At 37.3% G+C, this 23,858-nt stretch overlaps 1 protein-coding gene across 50 annotated transcripts in view; it reads right to left on the bottom strand.

Moving 5' to 3' along the window:
- The window catches only part of TENM3 (teneurin transmembrane protein 3), an 843,796-nt gene that overhangs the window by 193,816 nt on the left and 626,122 nt on the right, over positions 1 to 23,858 (bottom strand). Inside the window, exon 1 of one of the 50 annotated variants that reach the window (XM_023925014.2) lies at positions 1,410 to 1,489. The exons of the other annotated variants lie outside the window; for them this stretch is intronic. Coding sequence (XP_023780782.2) covers positions 1,410 to 1,464 — 55 coding nt within the window. The 5' untranslated portion in view covers positions 1,465 to 1,489. Of the gene's footprint in view, positions 1 to 1,409; positions 1,490 to 23,858 lie in introns of those variants that run through there. 50 annotated transcript variants of the gene reach the window in all.

A 23,858-nucleotide genomic window follows, 5' to 3' on the forward strand; every position in this document is an offset into this window, starting at 1 on the left:
GATGGACAAATAACACATTTAAATCAGACCAAGTTGCAAATTATTTTTTGCCTTTGTTTTAGCCCTACATTTCACTAAAAATACCTTAGTGATTATTTCCATTCAAATGTTATAGTGTTACCCTATGAAATAAAGATGTATTTTTTTTTATTCTTTCCCTACAGCTGTAATTTTCTACTGTTGAAGTAATTGAAGTTTCTTTCTTTTTCAAAGACACTTTTCAATTTGTGGCGTCCAAGCATGTCTTAAAGACACATCATGAAGGACACCAGCAGGATGGGCTCTGGAAATGTAAGTTATCTCAACTAACAAAAAAGCCTCTACAGAAATAAACAGTATGATCTTAATTAAACCGGAATTAAGAAAGTGAAGTAAATATTAGCTGGTAGCCACACACTAAAAATTTCAGTTACTGCAAGTAAACGAGAATCAATCAAACCTCTCACATAATGCCTTCAGTATTCTTAAGAAAAGGCATAGAATTGGTGAAGCTGTGACAGGATGCAGACTGAACTCAAGGCAGGCACATCAACTCACTAACTCAAGCTCTGTGTCCATCTATCAGTTGAGACGACATTTCGGCAAGACTGCAGTTAACCAAAGAAAACCAAAATCAGGCAACACCACTTCTCTGTCTGTCTCTCTCTTCTTCTGCCCACAACAAATTAAGTCACTATCTGTCTCCTGAAGTGACAGAAGAAACATTAATTAATCACAGAAACCCTTGGATCACTAGATAAATCATTCTGTTGACCCCATGTTGTTTTTGAAGGGCAGGGCTAAGTTGCTGCAGCTACAGCTGCTGCCTTTGAGCACTGGCAGTAGCACTGGGCAGCTACAGATCACCGGCAGAACAGGTGAGGAGCAAAATAGCAGCCAGCCCTTTAAAAGCCCTAAAGCACCCTGAAACTTTAATTCTGTCGTGAAGTTAGAAAAGACTGAATAAATGAAGTTTTCAGAAAGCCATTCTAACATAATTCCTCATTACAAGTCTAATTACAAGCTGTCTTTATAATGCACACCTGACAACATCGTGAAAAGCGCTTTGCTTTAAAGGTCAGCAGAACTAAAAGAACAATTTGCTATTTATAGTAACAGGTGAACTTTTCTTATTTGGCTGCTTAAGCAGCCAACCCTTGAGTTGAATGTAATTAGGGAGGGGATATTCAATTTACAGTATCCACAAGTAATGATAATTACACTGGTTCAAAAAAGCTGTTGGTAAGCATAAGAAACCTTTGTAATTACATCCCGTTTCCAAAATTACTTGAGCACTGTGAACTCGAAGCATTTCAGCAAATGAAGGCCAAGGCTCATAAAGGAGAGCTACGGCACTTTAAAAGCTGCACTGTTTAACATAATGAGCCGCCCGACCGGAGGGGGATCGCAGAACGCGCTCCGTAACTCACCCCGACAGCCCACGCCATCTCCTTCCTGCTCACAAATATCCATTAAGAAAAACATAAGTCGGCTCCCTCACTGCCTCCTTGCCATCCTCCGCCAGCGTTGCTCAGCTCCCCTCGCAGAGTGGCCCCGGGAGCCAGCCCATGGCAGTGTGCTGGGCTTGGGGAGCCGGGCTCGGGCTGCCGATCCTGCCACGCTCAGGAGAGCGCTGGCGCTGCCAGCAAGGAAACGCCGCCGTGTCCTCCCCGCCGCCAGCCCCGCGAGTACAGCGGATCGGCTCGGTCAGCAATCCGCCAGGACAAGGTGAAAAATAAACAAATAGCCGCGTTCACGGCAGCCGCGGCGATCGCTCTCCGGAAGATTATTCAGGCATTATGAGGGAGATGGTATTAAACGCTGCCACTTGCAGCTTCACGGCTCTCTGCGTATTCGCATCAGCCTGGGATGAGCACTTAAGGAGTATCATCAGAGAGCTCGCCCAGCTGAGCATCTTCCATTATGTTTTTGTCTTAAAAGGAGATAGCAGGAACCTCTCTGCCTGACAGGCAAAAGGCTTGTCATAATTCATTAATAACACAGCCTTGTTCAGGTTTCCTTCAATGAAATCAGGCAGGCATCCTATGAAGAAAATGCTGAGCGAACAACAGCTTCTCCAGACACAATGCAATAAACTTGCCAGTACTTGGCACCATTTGGTGTCTGAGACAAGGATGACCAACGCTATTCGACAAGACCTGTCAGAGTCCCTTAAGGCTCCTAGAAAAGAAACTCAAAAACCCAAACAGTAATTCCTCAGCAGGATGCAATTCACTGCTTGGAAGCAAAAACTTCACGTTTCAGCTGCAGAGATAAATGTACCAGTCTGCTTTTGCTATGCTCAGGGTAAAGCTGGCAATTTACTCTGAGGAACTGATTTCATCCAAAGGGAAAAAAAGCAAGAAGAGGTGTGGTAAAAAGCAACAACTACAATATCAGATAACTGCAAAAATTAACAAGACTATCACTAGTCTTCCATCTTTTTTTTTCCTCTGTCTAGTACGCATCCATTCATACAGCACGATACACCTGTTATATTTAATTGAGTCTCATGTACTTCCTCCTAAGAGATCGGTTCCATCATGAAAAAAATGAAGAAAGGTACTCAGACTTGTATTTGATCTACTAGCTTTTCATACACTCACATTGCTTCACATGACAAAATAATCTAGTAATACAGCCAGTACATGCCATCCCAGTGTAGAGCATTTGTTATGATCCAAGTTTTAAACAGCCTTCAGCATAAAAACTTGTACTAAAAATTTTATATTTACTATGACAGGTTTTCTGGGTTTCCATTTGATTTTTAAAAGATGCTTTATCATCATGCAACAGAAGCAGTCCAAACATATCTAAATTAATTTTGTACAATTAGTAAAAGCAAAGAATGTACTGACAATGGTTAATTAATAATTTTAGAATATCTCTATTACAAAATCATCTTTTTTGTAATAAAGTAGGCTCAGGTAATTTGCAAACAGCACAACATTATAGCTTCCCTAAGCTCCTTAGTGTTTTACTTAGGCATGATAATTTATTTTGAGTGCAATATCTGTCATTAAAACTGTGGCTTATAAACATTATTAGAAACAGCTCTTATTAGCATGTCTAGAGATGGCTGTATTTGAGCAGAATGTAACTGATTGAACAGAAATCAATAAAGGTATTTAATGATTTCACGAGAAAAATAAATGACCCTCACACCCCTAATGGATTAATGTCACTTATGAGCAACACATTGCATAATGCTGACACAGAGCTACTCAAAGCAGTGTCACTTTTCATATGAGTGCCTTAAAACCTTATCAAAGGGAAACTGTGTTTTAATGCTATTTCAGATGCCATTTTTGAGAGGATTTTTACAATCCCATTTCATAAAGCAGAAAGCATGATCTGAATTGTTACAAGTAGCTTTTGTCATTGGCACATGTACTAGGTCACCCTCTGAAGTTAGCTAGTGAATGAAATCCTGAACACAGGAGGAGGGTAACACTTTGAAACATTACTCAAACCACTTGTTTATTGTCAGCTTTTATCTCTCAGGACACCTTTACCTTTATATCTGAATCTTCCACTAATTACCAAGAACATGCTCTGCTAGGGAAGGGAATCTGCTCCTCACGGTCAGTACTACAGCACGAGCTAGACAAACTGCACAGCTCCCCAGTACGCTTCTTGGGAATCCAAACAGAGGCAAGAGATAATCTAAATGACAGAGTAAATGCCATTAAATAAATGCTTGCCTCTCAGCCATTTAGGCGACCTCTCAGATCTCTTAAGAACATGAGTATCTGTCTGTCCATCTTCAATACACTGCTTTTTTATCCCATTTTACATCTATTCACTAAAAAGCAACCGTGGGTCAAAGCAAACCATTTCATGGTCTCGCTCCTTTATTTTCACTTTAGCAGACTGAAGACGAAAATATGCAGTATTTACTTGGTATTTCTTCAGTGACATGAAAGCTCCTTTTTGGGAAAGAAATGAGCCAAATTCAACATGTCACCATGCACTAAGCAGGCTTCACCATGACCAGGCTGCCTTTACAATTCCTTTATAGTAAACCCAAACATAACTGGGGGGAGCTGATGTTCGATTTTCTTCTTTGATTTGCCATATTATCTACCATAATTTTTTTTTGCGCAACGCGAAGAAGTGAAAATGACTTAAAGAAACCAAAACCGTTTTCCTAAAGATAATACAGTCCCAGCTTTCATACACAGTTTTCACCTGAAGAAATGGGGAAAAAACTCTCTTCAGATAAATCAGGGAAGCAAATGCAAAAGCGTTTTCTGACTGACTTGAACGTTTCCTTATTTCTCCCCAAAGGATATAAAAACTACTCCAGTAAATGTAGCATCATAATTGGCTATAATTGACTCCATCCTTCAATTTTTAAGGCAATCTATAAAATATGGATCGTTTTGTCAGCTGGGAGACAATTTTGTGACACCACACTGTTTATCTCAGTACAGTGATCTCAGCTGCACTTGATATCATTTGTTACCACTCAGACTACCTTATTTTGGCTGTAATCCTGCACCTTTCTACATTTAATGCACTGCACACTAGTTAGCTCCAACACCAAACGCTTTGAGTGCTACCAAAGGGAATTAATTGCTGAAGATCATTGTCATAGGGGATATCAGTAGCAACAATACAGCAGCAGGTGAAGCACAAGCAAGCAAGCTCTGTTCCAATCCATCAGTGTACTTCATGCTATTCTGTCATTCTGCCATCTCACAACTTACTGCACATGAATCAGAAGGGATGGGGGACAGAAGAAAAATGCAAAGTTTAACTGCTTTGCTGCTGTTTTGCTATTACGCCTGCCATTTTATTGAATTTACAGCATTTTAACGTAAACTTGTAACACTCAGGCCATAACATAACAGACTGTTATGACATCATAGCAGTTTTGCACCAGACTCTTATGTCACAGCACTATGATGACCAGTGAATGGAAATGACCACATCTGGCCATTTTTAATAGCTGAAATACTGTGAATATCTCAAAAAAAATATTGGCTTCAAACATAGTCTTTGAATGATAGATTTGGCTTCTCCTTCTTTTTCCCTTCATCTTTCAATAATTATTTTTATTTATATCTCCCTCTATATGCTGCAACACTTCAACTGAAAGCTAAGCAAAAGGATGATAAAACCTAAAAAGAAAAATCCAACTACAAATAGTCACAAAACTGCAGCAAATGATTGATAGAAACATTGATGTAATCCTGTCCATAGCAACAGTTTAATTATGAGCATCTTGGCAGTGAGCCTGCTCTATGTGTTGATTTTCCCCAGCAGAGAATGCCATACAATCCATCTTTGTGTTATGTGCTATATGACTACATGGAGAGGCCAATCAAAGGGCAACAAGGAACAGAAAAGTTGTACTAAATTACTGGGGTGATACAGGAGTAAGTACATTGACCATGAATAATTCCACTCTTGAGGATTAGCAAGCCTGAGAAAGAGGAGGGGTAGGGAAGAAATACCAGGAGGGTGCTACCCACAACATATTGTATATTCCTCAATTACAGTGATCACAGCATACAAGATGAATATACCTCTTCAACAAATGACATGAATTACTGGTACCCAGTTTAAACAGTCCCCTCTCAAACTCTTCCTCCCAGGATGTCAATTGTGCGGAGGAGCAGAGAAGCACCTTGGTGTAGCAGGAAAGCAGGTCCCCCACCAGGGACTCAGGGCTCAGAGGCCACAGCTACATGAGACACTGTAAAGCAAAGCTTGCCAGAAGCAGCAGGCCTGCTGGGCAGAGCAGCCACTGCCAAGAACCCAGCAGCCACGGGATTTGTGTTTTAAGGGTTTCGCTCCTGAACAGCACTACAACACAGCTAAAGCAGGCACATGAGAGGAGATGCACAACATCATGGGTGAGCTGCAGACTTCACTCCAATAAACTAGAGGGCAAGGAAGCAATAGTGACAACTGGCAGGGACCTTAACAGGAAAAGGCAGCAGTTCAGGCTTAGGAGGTTATAAAATAAATAGTGAAATCTGACTGTGACTGTTTCTCAAGATACCTCCAGGTAATTTTCAGACAGAAACAAAAAAAAAATATAATAGATTTGTAATTTATAATTAAACTTATTTCCAATGTCTGTGTTGGAAAGTTTCTTAAAAAAGCCCCGACAAAAATGAAAACAACACGTATCAGTCTATATACATCTGTAATCTATAGTGCTTATTTACAGAAATAAAATTTTAAAAAGTCCTTAAATTCCACACACCTATTTTTTTAAACAACATTTAGCACAATGTCTCTGAAACAGCAGTTTAAGGTTATACTATCCACTCTTTATTTTAAGGAAATGCTCTGGTAATTTTTAAGTGTGTGAACAAAGGTTTTGTGAAATCCTGTTAGGCTATTACATGTGGTAAGTAAACCATCCATCATTTCTGCAGCCTGGTGTCCACATTCAAAACTTAACTCAATAAAGACTCTTGAGTTTCTATTAAGGTATGAATATTTTATATCTGTAACCACATAAATCAGTAAGAACACTCATATATGTATATACATGGATCATAACATGTATATGTTTCTTTGAAGAACAAACCCAGAACAATACAGAAATCTGAAATAATGGCACTCTAAAAATAAGATTCCTAAAGTTTACAGAAATTCCAAGAGAAATACTGAAGTCCAACAAAAGTGTTGCTTCACTCAAAGTTGGGTTTTTTTGGCAGTTGTGTGACTGTTTCCATCTCCAAGACACTACGGCTGCATCGTACCATGAAAAAACACTGGGTTTTGATATTTTGAATATCAAATGTATGGGCAGGTCCTACCGACTGCACATTACCTGTGTGAGAAATTGCTTTTAACCACAAAGTATTAGAATCTACACAACTCTGCTGTACTTTCATGAGCTCTTCCTCATTAAAATTTACTTTAAACATGGAAGAAAGGGATTTGTGTGTTTGTGGGTACAACTTCATGTTCAGATCAATACATTATAAAAATCTATTAAACCACTTCAGTAAAATTTAATTAGTGATTTAAGTCTTGAAAGCCCAGGTATTTTAGCTCTGAATTCAGGTCTCATATTTCAGCTCAGATCACTCAAGAGGTACTCGGGATTTCTAAACAACAATGTACTAGGAAATGTCTGTACCTGATAAAAACTCCTTTCGTGCATCAGCTCAAAAAAATAGTGTTTGATCATCTCTTTACTGCACATTCTCTCATAATAAACACGACATCTTCCAAAATACCTATGTGACTGTACTGATCGAATAATTACCTGAGTAGAACACCCAGCTGATTACATTGAATATTCAGTTAACTTATTTACCCTTCAACAGCTAGAGAATACAACACAAGAGAAACCCAGAGGAACTCCTGGTTAACATGTTTTGTCAAGACATTATTCAAAACTAGACTAATATAAACAGTTACATCAGTCCTCAGTAAGTTTACTTTGGTATTTTCAGAAAAAGGTCATTTGCAAAATCTTCAGGAAAAAAAATTATAATTGACATATCACTGCATCATTCCAGGGTTTGTGGGAGTGAGGGAAAGTGGGAGTCTGCTCTCAGGCAGACAAATCCATAGCTTGTACAGCACTCTCGATGCAGGTGTTTTAGTGGCACTTTTATTTGTGACAAAGAACTTAAATACAAGAGTGACTGTGCTTTGTAAAAAAGGCTGTATTTGAAAATGCTTGATGGCATCTCTGACACACAGACACACATAAAAGTTTTGCAACTAACAAAATAATTCTTAAGTTCAGTACCAATTGCAAATTAAACAACTACATTTTTTTAATTAACCAAGAACTGAAGTAATGATTACAGAATACCTGAAAGTTCTTAATGACTACTAAATCTAATATATAAGTTTATTCTCATTTAATCTTTTATTACTTCTGGTGCATTACTTTAGATTAAAGCACACCAGTCTGGCTGAAAGCATTTTTTCCCTATAATCTGTACTGTAACTTTTTGAAATTGAAAACCTAAATATCCTCCCCCTCTCCCCCACAATGAGATGACTACGTATCAAATCTCAAAGCAAAGACTTTGATTTGTCACTTAAAAATTCTTAGCTAACAGAGAAGGCAGCAAACATCTTCTAGTTCAAAATAGTTATTTTGGTCGGTTTCCCAGTGGGCAGAGTTGGAAGCTGAGACAAAAAGCCTTGTAGAGGACATTAAGAAACATTAAGCCTGGAAAAATACTACTGACAATTTGCTAAAGTTGGACATACAACTGTCCAGTTATCAACCACATATCTAGGTAGAAGCAGTGGTTCAAAGTAAAAGGGGCTGTTCAGCGAAAAACAAGGTGCTTTTCCACATAGAGGACTGGAATGAAACTTGGCGACATTCTCTTCCAACAAAACCTGCCTCAAACAAGAAAAAAGCCCCCACAAAACAAGAAAGCCCTATGCACTAGTAACTCCCAGTGCTTCTGTTTTATTCACTGCTGTATTGAAGTCCAATAGCCTCTTTCTCCAAAGTCTCAGAGACCCAAGGGAGGTGAAGATGTTTCACTTTCTCTTTGCTGAAGTAGCTGAGAAGGCTTAAAGTTTGGGAGGGTTTCCTGAGTCACTATCATCCACAGTAGTATCTGATTACTCTGCCTGAGCTGGTTTTGATTAAAAGGTTTAGAAGCAAGCAGGAGACAACTGTAGTAGCTGACAGATGAACACTGATTCAAAACTTACCTGTAAGACACGTCTCAAACCATGTTAATTAAGTCTGACAGTGAATATGGAGCTTCTTATTAGGAATGCACAATGAACACACAGCCATGGGCTTCACTTATTTCAGCCAGGCATCAAGAAACTACACTTTCCTGTGGAACTTCTGGTTTACAAGATTAATCTTTCAGAATACTAAATACACATTATGTATTTTTATCAGAGTACAGATTCTCAATCAAAAACCAGTTATTTTGGACAACTGTGAAGCTTTTCATATTTACATGCTCTTGAATTAAATATTAAAATGGAGGTGAATGTTCTCAATAGGCAACAATTGTCTGAACTATCAGACATTTGATCATTTCTACATTACACAGGGCTACAGCACAAATAGTAAAAAAAATGCTGTTTGAGGGAGCCAGTGTATTTCTACAATTCATCACAATGCCAAATGTGCAAGCAGTACTTTGCATCCTGGGATCAGTTTAAGTACCTCACTGCAGTACTGAGCGCTACTAAGCCTTGCTTCTGATCACCCCAGGCACTGGAGTGAGCCCATATGAATGCCTTACTTTGAATCGGGGCAGTAACTTGGGTACCTCTACACCAAATTATTAGAAGATTAATTGGATCAACTCAGAGCAGCAATATGTGGAGAATCAGCAGCAAGGTAGACATGTATCAAGATTTATAAATTAAACTAAATTAAATTAAACTAAATTAATGGTTATACACTAAAACAGAGAAATGAAATTAATTTAAATATTCAAACCAGAATAGTGGAATTATGTAGTGTAGTGCAATTATAACAATAAATAAGCATGTAATTTCTTTTAAGAAGTGGTAATTTTAGAGACTTGGACCTTGTTTAGGAGCTAGCCCCTAAAGGAGAGGGTATCAAAGCTTTGTGTGAACTGAAATTGTGCTCCGGCTAGCCAGTGAACATGAAAGGATCAGCTCATCTCCATTATAAAACAAGTACTTAGATTGAGGGTCTCATGCCAATTATGGAAGCCTGCTAAAAATATGTCTGATTAAATAATAAGCTTTCCTTCCTCCCTTTCACAATCAGAGAAGGATAAAATATTTCTGCTCTCTCCAATTCCATCTTATTTAAATTAAAATACATTTAAATTAAAATACAAATTTGAAACACAAACTTCTTGTTTGAAAAAAAATGTCTGTGATGTGTTGGGAAGAAGAGACATTTATAGACTACAAACTATTATACCAGGACTGTGCTCAGAAAAAAAAATCTGCATCTGGCCCTGCATACTCCTACACTACTCGATCATACTGTCAAATTGGCAAAATATTGAAGGAGATAGAGCTATCCCTTGAAACACCAAAAGAAACCAAATTGAAACAGTATGGTACTTAAGCACTATGCTTATCGCTATTTCTAAATTTTAATTGTACTTCTGGAAGTTGGTATACTTGACAAGATTAGCCATCAATGTTTTTTGGGCTTCATTAATATCATCAGTGGAGCATTGTTTTTTTTAAGCCACACATTTTTTTGCCAGATATCTATTCATTTGAGCCTTTCAGCAAGCCTGGTTTACTATATGACCAGACAAGAAGACAAAGCTTGAAAGAAATAGATTATTTTCTTTTTTTTCAGCAGGCAAAAAAGCCTGCCTGGTTCTGCTCATTCGTCTCCTTTAGTCCAGCAAGCCAGAACAGAACAGTTTACTTTCAAGGTTGCATTAGTTTGGATTTACCATCTTAGGTATAGTCAGAAAATATTTTATGTTGGTTTCTGTTGCATGGACTGTAAATGTCTAAAACACAAGTTCTTCAAGGCTTTAACAAATTATTCTTTAAAAAAGTGCAAGTGAAAAGAAAAAAATAGCTTTCAAACTATAAAAGTCAGGCATAAATCTAGGAAAAAGAATGGAAATAAAAAGCCTCAAAAGCAGTGCTGCCTCAATCATAAACAGAACAATTCTTCCTCTATTCTGCAGACAGATCTGAGATCCTGTTTTATATATAAACATATCCCATATTCCACTCAGCTCTTCAGCTTCTGATAAAATTTCTTAGCACAATAATCAGAATAAAAATACTGGATAATCAGAATAAAACTATACTGCTCTCAGAAATCATTAGTATAATTTCTGTTTTCATATGTGAGCCTCCCTGCTTCACCTTTGCTTACATGCTCAAAGGTCTGAGCATGTATGCTCATACAGATTACCTCCTTCTAACAAGGTAATTGTTGCTTTGTTCATAAGACTGGGCAACAGTGCATTCTAACTTAGAAAAAGGAAAAGGAATTCTGGGAGATGTTGGTGTGAGCACAAAGAAAATTTAAAAAAAATACAGTGAACAAAAATGTAAAAAGAAAAAAATTAATATTCAAAATCTAAGTATGAGTCAATCCCACATTTACTTCCATGTGGCCAGATCTCTGTGCCTGTAGGGAACTCCATTTAATTCAGTGGGGTACACACGGCTGTAGCCATTTGCTGATGTACTGACAGTATTTCTTTTTTTTCCTCTTTGTCACTGCATTTTGAAAAAATAAAATAAAAATTTAAACACAAAATATAAACCCTCCTGTTCTTCCCTTCCCCAAACCCACCACCCCTGCCTGTTTTAAAGCTCAGCACTTTGAATTCTCCACTTATTTCCTCAAGCCATTTGCCAAAGATCTGGATTTGCAAGAACTAGCAAAACATGCAGCACTAGGGAAAATTTCTAAACACCGCTCTTGTAAGTAGGTATAGTGAATCTTTGGAATTTTTAATTTTGAAAGCAGTGGTAATTATTCAGGATTTAAATTTGTTCCTTTGGTTTGTAACCCTTCATTCTGACAGGATTTGCTTTGCTGTGAAGTTCACTGCTTGCTTTACTTTTCTGGTGAATAAATACAGCCCAAAGACTGAAGAATAATTCTAATTTACAGAAATTATATGCATGAGAAAAATGCTGTTAAACAGAACTATTTCATTGTCATTAATATCCCAGAAGCAATATGATGTATAGAGAGGGGCTCTGTTCAATTAGAGAAGCAGAGACATGGGTCTAGATGGACCTGCTTCCTTTTTGCCTTTTTAATGCCATGTAGTTACCACCCAAACTCCTACCAACACACACGTGAAGATGTGTGTGGCCAGGTTGTTAAAACTGAAAACAAAGGTTCAGATCAGCTTGATCAGCTCTGCCTCCAGCCTCATATGGAAAAGACACAGATGTGTTTTGTTAAACTGAAGAACAAATTCCTCTGTTACACAGTCGACAAAAAAGCCGGGTATTAAAACAAAGCATGAAGCCTATAATTTCAGAAAAAAATAACATGCTTTACATTTCTTACCTGCAAATCATTATTTTTAACATTGACCAATATTCTGCAAGTGGGAAAAAAATAAGTTTCAGCCATGGCTCAGTCTGACAGTGGCTTCTGCAGCTCAGGTGCACAGCAATCCTGGTAGATGCTGCTACACTAAGATTGTTCCCTGAAGCCACAAGAAGCCACTGGCCTGCTGCCATACCATAAGCCTGTCAGACAATGCCAATACTGGATAAAATAAGATGACTGTTACTGTAGGCTCAATAGACCTAAACAAACACTGATGGGCACTGCTAAAAGCTTGAATATGAAATTGCAGCAATACCCTCCCTTCAGAGAGAGGCTTCAGCAGAAATGCCTTTTCCTCTTTTCCCTGTTCTTCCTCCTCTTTCAGTAAAACAGAATTTAGATAAATAATTTGATGTATTATATTGAAATGTATAGAAAAAGCTTTCGTTTTTAAACATGTACATTTCAGTATATAGGAAGAAATCATGTAGTGTTATCTTACTTGCAATTCTCCCCCAAAGTATCAAAATGATTCCTGACATGGATGCAAACACAGGCTGACATAAATTTGGTTTCAACCTTTGAAACTCGGTGTACTGTGGCCTCTCTAAGCACTCATCTAAGTATTAAGAAGGGAGACACTCTAACTGACAAATATATGAAATGAATAGATAGGAATCCTCCTTTTCACCTCAACATTCAGTTGTGGTTTCTGAAGGTAACAAGCAAGTGTGTGCTTCTCACATAAAATCTTATCAATCTGCAGCAGCCAGGAAAGAAGGGACTGTTTTTTGTTTCTTACAGTCCAAAACAAAGATGAGAGAAGTGATGCTAAATCTATGTTGCCTGCTTTAAGAACAGACATTTTATTTTACCTGCATTTACTATAATTTGATATTACTGTAATTAGAAAACTTATAAATTGGAGTAAAAAAAATCAAACCAAATTACCAAGTTAGAGTTATGCAACAGTATTAAATATGTCTTTTTTTTTCCAGTATGTATCCATTTCTGTGACAATCAACCCAACATCACATATTCTAAGAAACAGTATTTTGTAAATCTGCAGCTTTAGACAGTGTGTATTTTGAAGTGCACCAATATTAAAAGAATGGCACTACAATACTCCTGTCTTGGTTTTTGCATCAAAACCCTCTTTCCCGAAGACATTAAAAGTCCTAAATGCTATCCTCAAGAGCTCCTTATCTTTGGAGGAGTCACTTCAGTTACAAAGCTTTCTGGAGGTGCTATAAAGCCTTCCTCAGTCATCAGTCTGAAATATCTCAGAAATGCTCCTGTTTGCCTATTTAAAATATATTGATTCCAAATGTAATCCAATCAGCATTACAGGTTATTTTATATAGTTTAAACAAAGAATTTCAAAATTATCTTTGGAAAATGTTTCTAAGGAACTACACTGAAATTGTTGGGGGTTTTTTGTATTAACAATCATGAAAATTTTGAGGATTTCTATTCTGTCCTGATTTAGAATGAAAGTATTCCTCCTGAAATATTAAAGCTGTTTTTTTCTTTAGTACTACTCAGAATAGTTATGAAGATTATTTCTGCTGCCTGATAAGCATGTAACACACTTCAAAATGTAATGAAGAAGGGGAAAATGAATTGTAGTCTAGTCTGCTTAGAAGTATACACCTCAGGCACACAGTTACATTTAAGTCACCTGCTTATACACCTGGTAGGACTGTGATTCAGGCGAGAGCCACAAAATCTTGCATACGTTTACAACGGGAATTTCTGCACCTCAGTGCGAAAAACCCCTACCTTACGTGCACGAGAACTCACAGAGGTCCATGTTTTCACCACCAAAACTGCAAGACTTTCCTCAGTTCTGCTACTGAATATCTTAGCATTATCTTTATCTTACTCTTACTGAATATATTGCATCTCCAGGCCATTTGCTACCCACAAATGAGACTGACCAAAATCCCTTGAGGCTCTCAAGCCCTAAGAAAGCTCTGACTGCCTGAGGCCATCGGCAGATGTATTGCCCTGGATGCATCTGAGTGGGGTGAAGAGGTCATTGCTTCCAGCTGTTCAATGCCCAGGGAGTCAGAGGAGGGGGGAGGGGAGCAACACCCCTAAACATCACACCACCACCCTCATTTCCTAACCCCCAGTGTCAAAATCACAGGCTAAAAAGGCTTTGTTATCTGAAATGCATGAGGGAGCTTTTGGACAGGCCGGGTTAGGGAGCAGCTACCTGGGCACTTAGCTGGCACACAAAGGAAGGCTTGGACTGGCAGCTGGCAGCAGAGACCTTTTACGTGGCTCTGCCGCTGCCAGCGGTACTTGTCTGACTGCAGCCTTCACTGCCAATGACACAGTTCAGCACAATTCCCTGTTCATTCAAATCAGCACCAGGAGAGGAAACACGACCCTTTTTAATTATTCAAAGAAATCCTTTTCCTCCTAATAAAAGCTGTGACACTTAAGACAGTGCTAAATGCGAAATCCGTAGGACCTTAAAATGACAGTAAGGCAGAGCACGTCCCTGGCATGCTACAGAGAGCACTGTCAGTGACAGAAGAGAAACTGAGGGCTGGGGCTGCTTGCCTACGCCTTGGGAGAATAAAAAACCAAACAGTACACTCGAAGTCAGAAGTCGCGTGCAAAAGAGTCAGAAAAATAACCTAGATCTGAATACTGCCCCATGCCCAAAACCAGAAACAGTATTTTTTTTGTATTTTCATTTTTGCAAGAATGCAAAAAAAAATATATGGCTAATCTTCACCAGAATTTAAAAAAATATTTAGAAACTGGAAAGCATCAAGTTTGTGCTAACAAGTATTAACAGTGTTAAAACAAACAAAAGAATTTCACATGCACTGATGATTATTCCATGTTTTATTTCTTAAATATGAGATACAAAATCTTTGCAGACAGGCTACAGTTATGACCAAGTATCTGTCAAGATCAGAGGCACATAACAATGTTACTATTTAATGTCTGCAGTAATTTTAAGTGTGACACCATCTAAAAACACCATCTGACTTTTTGTTACTTTTCTCATGGAATTATGCACACCATGGTGTAGAGACACTACAAAGTACCATAAATTCTGTTTCTGTAATGACTGTATACATACAACAGAATAGGAAAGTGGGAAAAAGGCTGAAAAAAGGGGAAGACAATAAAATCAAGAACAGCTGTGAAAACTCAATTATACATTGCAACAGAACAAAACCTTCTGAATTTTCTCATTAATTGATGAGGGAGATGAAATAACATCACCAAGACTGTTAGATACACCTAAAGATTATATATGAACAGCAGATATCCATATTATATCAGGCATTCTCTAAACTTACTTGTACTTGAAAATTAGGGTACATTCAGCCACCATTTCCTATACAGCAAGATAATTTTTTCTCAGTAATTACCTGAATATATGGCAGCTGGGATTTTAGCAACTGAAATCATACTTTTGTTCCTGAGAATTATCAGACGAGAAATTCAATGTACTGCTAGAAGACGCTGACGTTCTCTTTGGGCTGTTATACTGCAGTGGCTAAGGAGTTTTGACAAAACAGGCCCATTATTATTTAATTCCCAGAAAATGCAATTTGGAAGATGAAAAGAGGACAAAGAAAGAATAGGGAAAACCCACAAAGGTTTGGTAAATATCTTGAAATAACTTTATAGACATTTTCTACCTGAAAAGCAGATATAGCTTCAACAATTTTTGTGAAGTTAATACGGAAATGGTTGCTAAAATGTGGTTTCAAAAGAAAACATTTACAAAACAGTCATCCCTCTAGGCAGCAGCGCCTCTCAACACCTCCAATAATCCTACAGCTCTTGTTCAATAGCCCTTCTCACCTCTGAGCAGGAAGCAAATTGTGAAGTTGAGCGGCACTGTTATGGGACAGTACCTGCTGTGCTATCAGCAGACTTCAACAAATAATTAGAGCTGCCTGCAGCCATCCAGCACTGTAAAGGCTGCCACTAAGTCGTGTCGGTGACACTTCCCGCTAGTGACTGTGCGGCTGAGAAAGGGGCAGCTCTGGGAAGTTTCCAGACTGCTGCCCTCTTACCTTGTTCAGAACATGTTTCTGCCGCAGTAGTTAAAATAACAATGGTCCCTAAGGTCTTGCTGACTCTGGTAATGCCACTCTTTTCTACGTCAGTGCCCTTGAATGCGTAGTAGCAACATTGGGAGTGAAAATGTCTTTACGCAGAAGGAAACAAGTTTTCCTTTCATTACCCCATATGAATTGCACCAGCATCTAAAGCACTGCATTTATTTGCCTCATCTAAACACAGTCAAACACATACAGAATCTATTGCCAAAGGTCAAGTTATGATTCTTACTTTTAATGAACACAAAGTTGCTGAGCCCTCTAGGATAGGATTCCTTCAAAGGAGCCATTCAAGTCTGCTGTGCCCAAAACACAGGACCTAATTCACTCCTAGCCTTAAGTTAAGCATATTTTGAAGTCCTGTTAATTTAATTTCACCCACCTGCCACCAAATTAGAGAATTTAATGACTTGAGCATGACACAGGATCTAGACAACAACAGCAGAAACAAATTTTCAGCATTGGTAAAGGTTCTGGTTAGACTCCTGTAAAATTTTTGTATTATGTCCAGTATCAACATTTACAACACATAAGAGGGAAGGAAAAAAGGAGAATCACACACAAGGTTTTATGATAACAACTGCTGATGCTTGTTTTCTTTATTTTCTGGCCTTTTAATTTTCTCTCAGGTTTCTTTGACAAAGATATTCCTCTATTCAACTTATTTTAGCTTACTCAGAGATATCATCTGATCTACTTGCATTTCACTGTGAATTTTGGAGATAAGCTAGTCACTGAAATTATAAAAAGCAGAGTATCAGACATCAGAATAAATTAAATTAATTCAAATAGAAAATAATTAAAAAAAATATGTAAAACAATCAGTCATACACAAGAAAATATCTTCATTTGAATGCAGAAATAGTCAAATTTTGGCCAAACTTGAAAAAACAGAATAAAAAAGTTAATGGTAGTTAATCTCCAATGTTATGGAGATTTTATGTGTGGTTACTTAATAGTTGCATTACTTAATAGTTGCTATGCATCAAGACAGTAGTTTGAAGCAGAGAAAGGTTAGATAAAAATATTATCAAAATTTTGTACTTGTATCTTAGCAGAGAGGTTCAACAGCCATATTGAGTATAACACCACAAAGTAAAACACAGTATTTCAATCATACAGGATAAAAGGCATGCTGAGAATGACTTGTAGCTGGGAATGAATACCAGACCTTTACCAGTACAGAATATTATTGAAACACAAATGTTCACTTCAACATACAGAAGTGAGCAGCCAGCAATCCTCCTGACAAAATCAAAGAAACAGATGCATGAGAAAGCTTCATTAATTTGGAGTCTGAATCATAAGATGCTCCAGTTGTATACTGAACTCTGCATACATGTTCTCTAAATTTTTTATAAGCTTTTTAAAACAAAACTAGGAAAGTCCGCAGATACATATAAGAATAGCTTATGAAAAGCCAGATGTTCCAATGCACAGTAACATAGAAAAACAGAGCAGAGCTTTGACCCTCAAAAGCTAAATAATACAGAAAACAATGTGAATATTTCACCCTATGGGGACAAGTTAAAAAAAAAATCTTCAGTACATACAGATCTTGCTGGTAGTCAAATCTAGCTCCTTTTTGCAGTCAAGTACTTTAATTTCTCCATTTCGGTCAGAAAGTACTCATCGGGATATACTGAAGTTTAGTACTTTTAACTTTTAACTTAGTACTGTTTTTACACACAGAGACCCAGATGACAAAAGAGCCATGCACTCACTGGCAACAATCAAGGCTGCAATGACACTCAACACCAAGAACACAATGTGAAGAGCACAGGAACTGTGCATGAGGTAGACACACAGATCAGTACAAAATCAGGTATAAATTTCCCAAGACTAAAATCCTTTATTCAGAAAAGAAGCAAGACTGCAAAAGAGAAGCATCTCATTATGTACGTGTTTAAACAATATTAATGATGCAGACTAGAAGGCTAATAACAACAACTCCCCCAATAAAATCCCCAAATCAAACCCAAGATTTAAACAAAAAATAAACCCCAAAACAAAACATCAGAAACAAAACTCACAGCTATCACAAAGGCTTGACATACTTGGGCATACAGAACTTAAAAAAGCTCACACCCATAAGATTTTCCTGCAAAAGTAAAAAATGCTTAAACTAACAGGAATTTTTCTATGTCTGACTCACTAAAAAAGATTGAGCTTCCCATTGCTATTCCATAAAGAGGCATAAGAACAAGCAGATGCAGTGATAAGGTACCTGTCCCTTCTGAGAAACATGAGGGGTGCAGAAAAAAAGAGCAAAGATAAATATTTAATGAGATGACCAAGTCTTCGATGCCATAAGAAGTTCAGTGATTTGTGCTGCTGCTTTGTTTCTTTTCAGTGCTTGTAGGTCTCAAGAAAAAATAGCCTTTATGTTTCTGATTAACTCTGAAAAGGGAAACAAAAGCTCCAAGAAGATAACCCTTAGGGCACTACTGACTGAGTGATTGTCAAGAGCAAAAAGTTTACTTGAACTGTTTTATATCTCCCCATTCAAGCTAACAATGAATACACGAACACAAGGTTCACCTACTGACAGGAGTGTGGAAGGGGCTGGAGGGAGTCTCCACCAGGGAGAAAATGAAATGGACAACAACCCAAGATGCAAATAATTTTGGGGCAAATCAACACATTGTGTCTCAACAGCTACTTTCCAGTGAGCTCTGCCACACTCTGTAGAGGTCAGTAACACTAGCTGATTCAGAGATAAGAAAAATACATGGAAACACATGAAGGACGCCATGGAATTGTGTAACACCATCAAGAGTGATGAAAAAAGCCAGAGAGATTGGACCATGCACATTCTTAAGTATTAATAAAAGTATTAATAAAATGATCCCAATTAATATTAAATTAATAATTATTATTCCAACCAGTCATGGAAACTAAACCAAAGAAGCGTAGAAGAGTGACACCATGATGAGCTAGTGTGGCACACTGCTTCACTGGACAAAGTGGCGGTGACCCTCTTTTGCTTTGAGAAGATGTCAATTTGAAAATATGGCAGTTTAAATATTAAACCTTATTTCCTTAGTGATTTATTTGAAGGACTGGGAAAGTGAAAACAGAGATAACAAAACTATATTTTGCAATAATGTATGTATGGAAGTTGATGTAGAACATCATAAAAATGCCACAGTCACATGTTATCATAAACAACTAGATTATAAGACAGGTAATGCTTAGAAGCCCCAAATAAACAAAGTACTTAAACATTAAATAGTGTTTTCATGAAGTAAGATACTATCCTTGACCACAGAATACAAAATGTTGACATACACTTCATGAAAATGGTGATGCCACTATGCAGTTGCCATATATAGGAGACATGACACTGAACAGAGCACACAAAAGCCAGCAGCACGGACAGACTGGGTCCCTTTCTGACCAAGAGCAGAGGATGAAGTGCTACACAAAACAGACATACAAGCCAGGGAAACTGGTCAGAAACTGTTGATACTGTCATAAAAATGCAAAAAGAAACTAACTATATTCTTGTTAATTTTATGGAGCAGAACAATTCACTTTCTAATGAAGTGGGGGAAGTTCTTTAGGGAATTCCAAGCAAGGAGACCCAGAAAGACAAAATCTTCAAAGCCACACACATACTGAAGCATGCACCAGAGTATGTGGGCTAAATAACCAAGTCAACTTGAGCAAAAATGCAAAGTGAATCATCTACCCACCTCTGCACAGCAACAGTGCCACAGGCCCATGCAGGAGGTTCTCCCTGTCTTGGCACACTGAAGTACTCCTTCAGAAGTAGGAGAAATCCTAATGAAAACCAGTCTCTGCTGTCCTTCCAAGGCCCATGTCCCACCAGGCTATGATATGTTACTGATGTTGGTGTATAGATTTCTACTCAGTGTACATTTTGTATGACTGAATTCAGTAGTTCTCACATGACAGATCCTTCATCATCAGAGTGCATTGTGAAGATTTTGCATTAGGGACCACAATAATCTTTACAAGTCATTACAAATAAAGAATTTCTCTTCCCATAACTTCTTCTGTTCAGGCAATGCTAAAAAAAACCTGGCTAGGCTCAGGTAATCTTATCTAAACAAATTTTATTCCTGGGCAATGCAACTGCAAGCAAACACAGCCCAACTTCTGTCTGTCTACCCTGACAGACAGAGCCTCCTCCTGGATGGGGCTCCCCAAGGCACCACTGTTCAAAACAAGCCAGGTTGCAGGGCTATCCTATTGCAATGGCCTCCCCCTTGTGCCTTTGTCCCACTGCCTTTGCTGTGCAGCACAGCCACAAATGGCACAGCAGACGCTCCCCTTGGAGCAGTTCACTCCACACCCCAAGTCATCCAAATCAATGCTTTACCACCAGACAGTGGCATTTTAATTCTAGCTGTTAAATGCAGTAATTTGAATCAGCATCTGTTTTCAAACAGCTACAATAAATTTGCATCCTCTGTCTGGAATCAGTTTGTACTGTTGCCAATTTGACTAAAGTCAGTAAACTTTAGCTACAAAAGTATATTTGTAGCATATTTGTAGCACTGGTATACTCTTTATTTGGTAAAATACAAGAAAGGGTCAGCCAGGAATATGACCTATAAATTTCATTCTCTTTAATATTTTTGAATATTACATCTGAAATTACTATTTTTTTTTAAATTTAGAAGTGAAGCAACAAGCTTCTATAAGCTACAGAAATATATTTAAGTATACGGGAAGGGCAATCAAACTCAAATCCATACCTACATGCATTTTCTTCTTCCAAATAAGCCAACCAATAGTTTGGATGAAGAGAAAATAGGAACATTTGGAGTTTTACTCATGAAATAAAATCAAAATATGTTATAGCGGTATGTGATTGAGTCATCCTTCCCTGTTTTACATAGATCCTTTCCTTTATATTACAAGCTCTTCATGACAGAGCTGTACCTCTACATGGTTGAAAAGTGTTTAGTACAAAGAGGTTCTAAAAATGTGTGGAGACTTCTGTGACTACTAAAATATTAATGTTTTATACTTAATTTTAATATTTAATATTAGCAATATCAAGAGCAGCAACAAATATCTCTGTGGGGCTGTCACAGGTGTAATCTTAGCAAGGGAGGGAATGCTCAGAAAGAGGAAAGACTGGATTTTCAGACACTCATGCTTGTAGGTCCATCCAACCTGCATAGTGTCTTCTTGGCACCCTACCTGTTGTACATGGCAGCTGCCACTGACTGTATTTCACACAACAAATGCAGGCTTGACAAGGTCTTCACTGGCACTAGACAACTCAAAAAAATTAAACAGGAAAATAATACCTATACTCAACTGCACCATATGCGCTGGTGAAAGTATAAGTTTCAGGTTGCTTTCTTACCATTAGGTTAATTCCATCCACTTTTTTATACAATTTTATATAAACAATTTTTTATACAATTTTATATAAAACAATTTTTTTATATTGATATACTTGTAAGGAAGTTACTGAATGTCCTAATTTGATCTACCCAAAGTGAGAGAGGGTCATCATGTGCTCAGCTGCTCCTCATTCACAGTTCAGGATATGGTGAAGCACATACTGCACTTAACTCTACAGCACAGCTTCCACGTTCAACTGAATCTCACATAGAGGCTACAGCTTTAAGTTAGAAAGACACTAAATTACCCCTTTCCTCTCCTTGCTTTTACACATGTTATTTCTCAGTTCTGTGTCCAGTCTACTATTAAAAAAATTTATAACTTAGACAACTTTCTCCAGAGAAATGCTATTCTTTGTTCTCCAACCTACACATTTTTTTTCAATATATACTGTAATTTCCTCCCTTATTTCTATTATTACTGGATATATATCACTTCAGAAAATTTTCTTTCCTTTTCTGCTAATTGCATCTCTCTGTATTTGCCAGTTCTCCATCTTCCTCAGCATATAGACTTCTTGCAAGAATCCCTCAAAAACATCCTCATGCTTATGCTGAAACACAAGGCATTGGAATGAAGATCAACAATTATAATGCTGAGTTCATAAATCCACCCTTAATCTAACATTTAAGAATAATCATATTCACCATGAACACAAAATGCATTAAAATTGTAAGCCTGAGTTAAAATAAACTGTACTGAATTCCTGACTTAATTTTATACTGGAAGACAACAATTCTTGCATGAAGAAGACTTTAGCTTTACCTTACTAAATGTAGGATACAATTTCCTTGTAAACAAACACAACCTGCCATAAAAGAACTAATTATTCCCATATCCTATACTGAACAGCAACCTTTACAAAAAATATTTCCCAATAATCCCTAAGGGTTCCCCAAATGTCACTTCATAAGCATAATTAGAGAAATAGTACAAAATGCCTCAAGGTCAGACACTGAAAAATACAAAAAGAATTAAAATTTCCTCTGGTGAAGACAGTTGGTTGGGATATAAGACAGGTCTAAACTCAGATTTGGTATTTGGAATACGTGACTAACCAAACAGACAAGAGTGGAAAGCTGCACAAAAGATAGAAAGATGGTCATCGAATTAAGGAAAATGGAGGAAATAGTTGAATTACAAACTTTTATTCCTGTCTTTTTCTTTGTCTGTGGTCAGCTAAAATAGTTAATTTAAATTTTATTCCAAAGTTCCTTGACTGAAAAACATCACTCACTAATTTTCCTTATGACTTGATAATAGAACAAAGAGTTTTCAATGCCTCAGTATTCTGTAATCAGTACACTGCCCTTTCCATCAAAAAGAAACAATGGCACATTTAGAGAGCAGTATATTCAATCCTGGTTTAGGTGTTACACAGAAAACCCCCTGAAAATTAAAATAATAAAAAGACATAGTTATAAGTAGAAATGGAAAATAAGCATATCTGTTTTAGGCAGAGATTCCTAGGTTTATTACTAAAGAAAGTAACTATGGCAAAAATAACATTTTTAACATCACAAATGAAGAATATTACTTCCATTTTCAAAATAAATGTGTCCCCCAATGCTTTCTCCAAACATTCAAATCCCAGCTTAATAAAAACAAATGGCATCCCTCATTTCCTCAAAATTGATATCCAAAGGCTTGCTGTTCTAACAGGATACAGGCACTTTGAAATCCCACAATTATGTATTCATGTGCTAGAATTCATACTTTTTTTCTTTCGGCAGATGTGGGGAATATAATAAATACATTTATAATTCTAAATTTTCAAGACCTTGCTTTTGAACCATCAAAATAGCGTAATGGTAGATATTAAAGGCCACTGGAAATATCACAAAACCATCATAAAGGTGAAATCTTATTCCCTTGGTATGAAATCTCCATAGTCATTTGCAACCACTTTCAGTAGCAACAAGATACTAATTATTCAGTTATGTTTGCAATCTTTTTTACCCAGTGAAGCTACAGGTGATTTCTGACAAGGAAAAGGATTTAAAGAGCAGCTCCAACAGCATACAATAGATGTTTCAATCCAAATTAAAAATATTGCAGATTTCAAATAGCTTGAACATACAAAATTCAATATATAGCAGAGAAAATCTTTGCACAAGGTGCTTCCAAGAGCTAGTAAACTGAACAAAACATTTTATGTTGCACACATAATAAGTGTATATTCACATGCAGCCAACTAATTCCAAGGCCCCAAGAACCTATGTCTTAAAGTGACTTTTAATTTTCAAAATGACTCAGAAAAAAGAAATAAAGACTTATTTAACATTAATAATTGAAGCTGTACTGAATTTACCAGACTAGAAGGAACGACTTTTTTTTTTAATGTATTAGTAAGTTTTACTAAGAATGTCCCTCAGGCACTTTTTCCTTTTCTTCATTTGACTGCTAGGTGGTAGTCAGATGCATTCAGATCTCTCAGAGAAACATTT

Source organism: Cyanistes caeruleus, chromosome 5 (genome assembly GCF_971803275.1).
Source record: "Cyanistes caeruleus chromosome 5, bCyaCae1.hap1.1, whole genome shotgun sequence".
In the NCBI taxonomy this organism is placed as follows: Eukaryota; Metazoa; Chordata; class Aves; order Passeriformes; family Paridae; genus Cyanistes; species Cyanistes caeruleus.